This window comes from Crinia signifera, chromosome 12 (genome assembly GCF_055691185.1).
Source record: "Crinia signifera chromosome 12, ASM5569118v1, whole genome shotgun sequence".
Classification (NCBI taxonomy): Eukaryota; Metazoa; Chordata; class Amphibia; order Anura; family Myobatrachidae; genus Crinia; species Crinia signifera.
In genome coordinates, this window is record NC_139228.1 from 82501894 (window position 1) to 82511265 (window position 9372).

Here is a 9372-nt window from a genome sequence, read left to right on the forward strand (position 1 = left end):
ATACATGTTACAATTATTGTTTTTTAATGAGATGAGATCTAGTACAAAAAGTATGCGCTGCACATAATTTTTGTACTAAATCTCATCGCAAAACCGAGATACAATAATTGTAACATGTATGGGCACCTTAAGATTATCTCTCCAATTTAAGGAATGCTTTTCTTCTACCGCCATGATCAGCAAGTCAGTAGAGGTAAATTTGTGTCTTTAAAAGCTTTGTTTTTCCACATTGGACTTGTATGAGGACTGCTGTGACGTATCCGGAACTCCGGTAACAGCCAAACTGTGCTGAATAATGCAGTAACTAGAGAATAGACGGCGAGAGTCCGCACCAGACCTATTCCTATGAGAGCATATATACGTGTTTGTGTTAGAGATGAGCAGTATATATAGATATAGTAAGAAGTATGTATAATGCGTAAGTATACACTAATGTTGTATATGTAGCTGTCTATGTAGTAATACCTTCCATATCTCTCATGTGTTAGCCATGTACAGGGAATAGATACAATTACAAATGGTTTTCACCCTACAGAACCGAGTGTTCTCGCTGGCTCGTTAATGGGACACACCGATGCCGTATGGGGTCTCGCTCACAGCGGAATTAAAGACAGCTTGCTCTCCTGTTCGGCCGACGGCACAGTCCGATTATGGAGTCCACCAGAGAGTGTACCATGTATTGGTACATACAATGGAAATAGAGGTGAGAAGGTCCCTGCATGTCGTAGCTGTAGAACGTTGTGGTGAGAAGGTCCCTGCATGTCCGTAGCTGTAGAACGTTGTGGTGAGAAGGTCCCTGCATGTTCGTAGCTGTAGAACGTTGTGGTGAGAAGGTCCCTGCATGTCCGTAGCTGTAGAACGTTGTGGTGAGAAGGTCCCTGCATGTCCGTAGCTGTAGAACGTTGTGGTGAGAAGGTCCCTGCATGTTCGTAGCTGTAGAACATGGGTCCTCAAACTGCGGCCCTCCAGATGTTGTGAAACTACAAATCCCAGCATGCCTTGCCACAGTTTTAACACTCCCTTATAGCAAAACTGTGGCAAGGCATGATGGGATTTGTAGTTTCACAACATCTGGAGGGCCGCAGTTTGAGGACCCATGCTGTAGAACGTTGTGGTGAGAAGGTCCCTGCATGTCCGTAGCTGTAGAACGTTGTGGTGAGAAGGTCCCTGCATGTCCGTAGCTGTAGAAAGTTGTGGTGAGAAGGTCCCTTCATTTCCGTAGCTGTAGAACGTTGTGGTGAGAAGGTCCCTGCATGTCCGTAGCTGTAGAACGTTGTGGTGAGAAGGTCCCTGCATGTCCGTAGCTGTAGAACGTTGTGGTGAGAAGGTCCTTGCATGTCCGTAGCTGTAGAACGTTGTGAAGAGAAGGTCCTTGCATGGCCGTAGCTGTAGAACGTTGTGGTGAGAAGGTCCCTGCATGTCCGTAGCTGTAGAACGTTGTGTACTGTTTTATTATTAGGGATTTCTATGGAGGATGCGATGCTGCCAGATTTATCAATTTACAGATTGACCCACGCTGGTACCATTATGTGATAAGTGGCAGCCTATGGCAGATGTGGGTACAGAGGTTTACAGAGGAACACTGTGTATGGCCACTTGGCAGGACCACCCATGCCCAGCACACTGAGCACGTCTCAGGGATTGGCTCCTTTTGCCCCTGTGCCTAGGTGTGCCCAACGAGTGGCCCGGTTAAAATGTATATTGTAATGTGATCCTAGGTGCTAGTATCGCACCCATATTGCATTGTATGTGAGGAACATGGGACCGAGAGTGAATGTGGTGTCCTCCAGGAACCCCTTGGCGGCAGAGAGGTTAACCGAGTAATGCCCCTTTCAGACCGCACAAAAAAAAAAGGGTATTTTGCCAATTTTTAACAGTTTTAAAACGGTAATCTGTGCGGTCTGAAAGGTGCAAAATGATTTTACCGTTTCCCAAAAAAAAAAGTTTTTTTGAAACGGTAAAAAAGCAGAGTTCTACCCATTTTTTTGCGGTCTGAAATGGTATTTAGGACCCCACACTGGTCGTGGGGGGGACCGTGCTGCCAAGGTACCAGGGTACCCCCCCAATGTGTTTAAGAACCCCTTCTTAAACACATGGGGGGGGGGGGGTTGTGTTAGCCCTACGAGGGGGAGGGAAGTTAACCCGGGGGGGGGGGGGGGGGTGTGCTGAAGACCGCACTGGCTTTGACCCTGTATTTGGAAAGTTTCCAAAAGTGGGTCTGCCAGTGTCAAAAAAAGTAACTTAAACGGTAGTATATTGTTTAAGAGATGCGGTGTGAAAGGGGTTTTACCTGGCAGACCCGTTTTTGAAAAAGTTTTCAAATACAGAGTCAAAGCCAGTTATGCGGTCTGAAAGCAGCAGAAGTGTTATGGGGGTTGTATATTGCAGACATTTCTGGAGTAACCTCATGGTCACATATATGGTGATGGCGGGATTATGTGACCGCATTCAATAATGAACTGAGACAAGCTGTGTGTGTGTGTATATGTATGTTTCTGGTGCAAGGCTATGCACTACCATTTGTAAATCAATCCTCCAATAGTCAAAGGCAGTGGCTACAGGTATATGGTAAGTGTTTAGTGTTCATTCTAGCACCCGCCATCTCTGAAAACCCATGCAGTTCCTCTTCCCTGCCTGGGGTGTCGCTGTCTGCTGTAGTGTTTCTAGCACAGTGTAGTCTGTATATCAGCACTGATATGCAAACCAGACCTGTGCTAGAAACACTGTTTCAGACAGCGACACCCCAGGCAGGGAAGAGGAACTGCATGGGTTTTCAACGATGGCGGGTGCTAGAATAAACACCATGTGTATATGTAGTGGGTGTAGGAAACTCAGGGCGAGCTACTGTAGATACATTTTATCCCAGATTAGATTGTGGCTGAGAATCAAAGCCAGAAAACCAGACAGGTCTGGCTCAAGTGGTCTTACGTTGGCATTAAATACATTTGTACAGTATAATCATCAATGGTATATATGGTATAAGGGGCAATGGGGCTGATGCATTAAGCGCTGTGAAGTGATAAAGTGAAAGGTGATAATGCAGCAGCCAATCAGCTGTGTTTGAACAAATGACAGTTAGGACTAAATGGTGCATTATCACCTTCAACGTTATCACTTCACCAGGCTTAATACATCTGCCCAATGTCTGCTGTGTCATAGAGTTGACCTGTGACGGATTTTCTCTCTTCTTCATACCAACGCAGAGCACGGCATCCCTACATCCGTAGATTTTATTGGCTGTGACCCTGCCCATGCCGTTGCCTCTTTCACCAGTGGCTGCATTGTGGTTTATGACCTGGAGACTTCCCAGTCCCTGATCCAGTTGTCTCCTCCCTCTGATCCTGGTAATTATGTCGGCTTTGCGGCGTATTGCTGCTGCGATGAAATGCCTGGCCGCAAAGCTTGGCGTCTTCATTCATAAATACTTTTGTTTTTGTAGGTCTCCTCCCATTCACTAGTCACATAAACAAAGTTGTGAGCCACCCTACTCTCCCCGTTACCATCGCTGCGTATGAAGACCGGCATATAAAGTTTTTCGATAACAAATCTGGTAAGTCTGAATGTCCTCGTTCTCTGCTGCCTGGGAAGAGGTTTAGAACCGGAGTGAGACCATTGCGTATGCAGCAAAGATTCCATTTGTACCGCCCATAACTCATAAGCGGTTACGGTGCAGTTTGTGCACTTTCCATCCGATTCTGATGGCTCAATCTGATAAATCGGATGAAATGCGTCAAATGGCACGTGTGTCCCCTCCAATTCCGATGTGCAGTGCCGTGCACATCGATCGGAGCCGGGGATTGCAAGGGCTGTACTAATGGTGCCCATACATGCCGCGATGCGCACTGTGCATTGTAAACGTGCATCCCATCTATTTCAGAACGCATCTGATGTGCTACAACAGCAATGCAATGTAGTTTAAAAAGTACCCGCAGCGTCTACTAACTGTGCAGTGGGATGTGCACGGAGCACGCATCTCATCGCAACCCGTATACTGCAACGTATATGGGCGGCATTAGAATTTGTTGGATCCCGCAGCGCTTGCTGGGATTGCATGCAATATATTGCATGCAGAACAACCACATACAAAATATTGTATGCAGTCATGCCATCTGTGACGCTGCTGGGCGGTGCAAGGGGATCCATTCGACGTCTGTGCTGGCAGAAGTCGCGTAATGTATGACGTGCTTTAGACTTAAAGTTCATATGTGCTCCTGTGCAGTGCCTGCAGCTTGTGATCCTGCAATACCTGCCCTGCTTCATATGTCCTAGTACTCGCTGGCCCTACTAGATGTCACTTTAATTATCACTCTGTCTGTTAAACATACGTAATCTGTAACTGTAGCGGGTCAATGTCATTCATAGATCACGTCCGCCCCGCAGTGTCTGGAATATGCCCACATTATGCCACACTGCTGTCTCCCGCCATCACTCAGACTGCAGTTGCATCCTTACGGGGCACAACCTCATTTTAAGCCTTTGTGCAATCGCTCTGCGGCAGCCACACATGCACAAAGGTGCGGACATTGCCAAATTGCGATTATCGCACTTCTGTGGACCATGCTGAATCACGAGTTTGTTGCTTTGCTTGAAATTCAGATTGAGCTTCATCATGTATTGTAACTTATACTACAAAGTGGTAGCAAAAGTGCCACAAATTATGGATTCATCTTAAATATGCTCAGTCTGTAACAAAAAATTATTATTTGTGACAAAAGCTATTTTAATATATGGCCTGTTTCTCTCATGTGCAAAACTATGCTGGTGGGGCAGATGTAACCTGCAGATAGAGATTTGGGGGAGTTATTTTGATTCTATGTAGGGTAAATACTGGCTGCTTTAGTTTCGCACTGCAATTTAGATTACACACCCCACCCAAATCTAACTCTCTCTGCACGGATGACTGCCCGACAGGGGGGATCCCGACTCACAGGGGCTATTCTCCCTTGTGGGGGTCCACGTCCCACATAGAGGGAGACTAGAACCTGTGGCGAGCCACCTAGCCCGCAGCGTGGCAAGCGCAGTGAGCCCACAAGGGGCTTCTTTGTGCTCGCCCCTCTGTCGGACTGCCATACCACACCCGTTACATCTGCCCCACCTGCAGTGCACATTTTTTTTGTTTTTCCAATTAGAGAAACCTTTTGCTTTGCGATCCTCACTGAATCAAGCCCTAAGTCTGAAAATTGTTTTTATATTCCATTTTGAAATTTACTTTGAATTATATGTGCATGCTTATCTCCTTATTTGCTGTTTTTGCCTTGTAGTCTTTTCATTTCACGATTGGCTTCATGGAAACATAGAATCTGACAGCAGATAAGATCCATGTGGCCCATCTAATCTGCCCATGTACACACACACACACACACACACACACACACACACACACACACACACACACACACACACACACACATCACTCAGGTGTTCTTTTTGGAACATTTAACCTACTCATATATTTTGGGATTGTGGAAGGAAAGGGGAGTCCCCAGAGGAAACCCACGCAAATATGGGGAGTTAAATACAAGCCTCAGCACAGGGCTGTGGTGGGACTCAACCCCCTGACCTCAGTGCTGGGCGACAGTAATGGTAACACCATCTGTCCTTCAACGTTAATTGAACTGGTTGTGTTCCGGCTCTTTTCAAAGTATAAACCTCAAGCTTCAGAAATGTAAAATACTAACAACAATAATCCTAATAACAATCGTCTGACCGTTCTATCTTCCAGGGAAGACCATTCATTCAATGGTTGCACATCTGGATGCAGTAACAAGTCTTGCAGTGGATCCCAATGGAATCTACCTAATGTCTGGAAGTAAGTGGGATTTTGAAATTACTTATTTTATGTATTTGATCCTATTAAGTGTGTTGTGACAGTCTAGCCAGGTATATCCAAACTATGGCCCTCCAGCTGTTGTGAAACTACACATCCCAGCATGTCTTGCCACAGTTTTTCTATTAGGGGATGCTAAAACTATGGCAAGGCATGCTGGGATGTGTAGTTTCACCACAGCTGGAGGGCCACAGTTTGGACGTGCCTGGTCTACACCTGTCTTCAGTGTAATTCTGTAGTGGGAGTTTCAGTGTAATTGATGTTTTCAACTCTGTTGCGACAAATGCAATAAAGTCAGGGTGAGGATGAGTCCAGGGGTACTGTATAAGATTGGCCAAGATGCTGAGCTGCACGGACGTTCTCAGAATGCCAGTCTGCCATGGTCGTCTTCCAATATATTACCTACGTTATCAGTGCATTTAGATTCCAGCATTGGGTACACAGCCGATGTCCATATATCATTCAGGATTGGTGCATGCCACGTGGGCAGTGATGCACAGTGCTACGTTTGGGTGACCACATGGTCCTTGCTGCATAGTTTTACCAGACTGGACACATTCTGTGCGTTTACAGCTCTGGCATAAGGTGGTGGTCATTTACAGGCAAACAGGAAAGTGGATTGTTCTAGAGATGTACTGATATCTTTGCTGCACTGTCTCTTGTCCGAACTATATGCTTATGTGGCTAAGTGACCCCGATATATGGGACAGTATCTCGGTCCTCCATTACGACTGTCACATATATAGAACATATTTGCAGTGTTTTACATGGTAATTCAGCCTGGTGTGTGCTCTCCCCTGACAGGCCACGACTGCTCTATTCGCTTGTGGAACCTGGACAGTAAGACGTGTGTGCAGGAGATCACCGCCCATCGTAAGAAATTGGACGAATCCATTTATGATGTTGCCTTTCACCCATCCAAAGCATTCATCGCCAGTGCTGGAGCAGATGCCCTGGCCAGGGTCTTTGTGTGACCCTTCTTTGCCCTTTCCACCCCTCCAAAAAAAAATCCTTACACAATGCCACAGATGCATTCTGGGACAGGAAAAAAGACACGTGTGGTATTTAAACTCTTGCATCACTGCCAAGTGGAATTTGCTCTAATGCTGACACTACAAGACAGAGCTCCCCCTGCAGGATGGGGAGATACTGGTTACAGCGGGACAGGCGCTACCTACCCTTTTATTTTCATTTACCAGGATGCCTCAGTCCGAAGCATTCATTACTGTAATTGAATCCCTCTCTTTTTGACAATAAACAGTATTCACAGCATCCTCTCAGGGTGTCTGTCCTGTATTATATATAATATAAATATGTTCTTTCTTCTACAGTCCAGAGAGAGAGAGAGAAAAAAATTAACTTGTTTTTGTTTTTTTGTGTGCGCACTTTCCAATCAGATCCTGGGCGCAAAATTCTTCTACGTCAGGACCTCGGCTTACATGGGACTATGGAGCTGCTTACGAAATATTGAACATACCTGTGTAGTGTGTTCACGTCCGATACGGTTACATTGCAATAGTGAAAGCATTCATGAAATACCAGTTACACGGTCACAACCAGTATAGAGGACAATAGCCTGACATTATCCCCATTCTCCTGCAGATCATTTATTTGTAAAGCCAGCACCATAGGACCCGGATGTCTGGCTGTCAATGAAGGGATTTTATTTTATTTTTGTAATCCTGGCAACTAAAACCTGGTGTGTAACTATATCATTTTTAGCATTAGTTTTGAATATGCAAAAGTTTCTGGTCTATTTTCATGCTTTTTGTTTGTTTTTTCTGTTTTTTAATATTTAAGCTGTCACAGATTTGCAGTGTTTTTATCGGGATCTTACAAACCTGACAGTGGAATGAATTTTACAGCTTTTTATACTGCTGCCCCTGAACATATATATACACGCAGGGAATTTTCTCTTCTCAGTCCTTCTGTTCCTCTTCTAACCTGCATCCGTCTATGAAACCAGAAGCCAGTGACGCTGCCGGCAAGACTGGCATTAGATAGGGTAACATATCTTGGTGGCTGCAGACTACTAATCCGTTTCATTTTTTTTTTTTATTGTTTTGTCTTTGACATAACCGACAAAGAGGGCTCTCGCCTGCTCGTTTTGTTGCACCCTCTCCCCTTTTTAACAATTGCAGCATTCTATCACTGTGTGATATTTTGTATGTTTACTTTTATTGACGAGTTAATTTATCCAAGTAGCCCAGCTAAGTGACATCCGCTTATTGTTATTTATTTCAGCGTTCTGTTCTTAGATGTGTTCATGTGACACAGGACTCGCATTGTTTGTGGGACAAGTTAGCGAGAAACCATCGCCCGTTATTTTCATTGTTTGAAACATAACCGCTGTAACATTGTGAGCTTGTTTTATTCGCAAACAAAGACCAACACGGAGGGATGCAACACTGAAACCTACACGAGAGAGCTGATATATATATATATATATATATATATATATATATATATATATATATATATATATATATATATAGGCAAACTGTTGCTCCCCGGCCGTTGCTGAAACTGTGTGGTAAGCTGGTACACGTTTACCAAAAAACGAAAATACATTTAAAAGGCCTAAAAGTGCCGTTTAGTGTAAGTCACGTTCCGCCTTTATTTTGTTATTTTATTTTGACATTTTTATCTGTGACCTTAGAATATTCTCTTCTTTTCCATACTTATTCTCAAGCATTATTCAGCTTCTGGTATTGACAAAAAAGATTTTACTTTGTGTTATGCATGACTAAAACAATTTCACCTATTTTTACTAGTCTTCCACAAAAGGAGATAAAAAAAAAAAAAACTGATCGGTTTGCGAGTTTTGTAAGGTTTTTCGTTTTACAGGCTGCAAATTTTTAAGATTGTACCACAAAAAAAAAAAAAAAGCAGTACAGTTGTTGAAAAATAATGTATATAAAATGCATATAATAAATATTAAATGGTATACCTGTACACATTAATTTGCATTGATTGAAAGCATCTATTGGCATCTTAGCGACAGGTATTAAGATATTTTTGTAAATAATTGCTATATTTGTCTCTTAGGAGCCTTCTCTTCAAGGAGACTGTTTAAAATTGTGTATTTATGTTAACACGACCGTACGTAGCATAGCGTAGTTTTCTGTTTTATATAGATGAAATTATGCATAAAATTCTATATTTTTATTTTATTCTTGAAATAAATTCCTGCATGTGATGATAATGATGATATCCAATCCTTTTATACCATCTCCTTCCTGTCAGTAACCACAAGGAAGAAATTTTCCATTTTCCTTTTTTTTTTTTTTTAAATTGAGGCTAAAGGAATAAAAATTTCAAACATCCATTGTGTCAGGTCGCTTAGTCGCACCTCAATAGTAGTGACAGGAAGGAGACCACTGAGGACCAGCGTACTAGATAATGTTTTACTTAGACCACTTTCACATTGCAATAGTACCCGGGATTCTCATCTCTGCTCGTCCATTATACACAGGTTGACCCGGTTTTAACTCTCCTTATAACCCATGTTGAATTGCCGGGTTGGTAGACCTGGGTTATTTGTG

At 43.5% G+C, this 9372-nt stretch overlaps 1 protein-coding gene across 2 annotated transcripts in view; it reads left to right on the forward strand.

The window, feature by feature from the left end:
- Nucleotides 1-9032, forward strand: part of STRN3 (striatin 3) — a 61687-nt gene extending 52655 nt beyond the window's left edge. For both annotated transcript variants that reach the window (XM_083166780.1, XM_083166781.1), the window contains 5 exons: nt 536-703; nt 3204-3344; nt 3440-3550; nt 5723-5809; nt 6632-9032. In XM_083166780.1, the coding sequence (XP_083022906.1) occupies nt 536-703; nt 3204-3344; nt 3440-3550; nt 5723-5809; nt 6632-6801 (677 nt within the window). In that variant the 3' untranslated portion in view covers nt 6802-9032. The remainder of the gene's footprint in view (nt 1-535; nt 704-3203; nt 3345-3439; nt 3551-5722; nt 5810-6631) is intronic.
- The last annotated feature ends 340 nt before the right edge of the window (nt 9033-9372 follow it).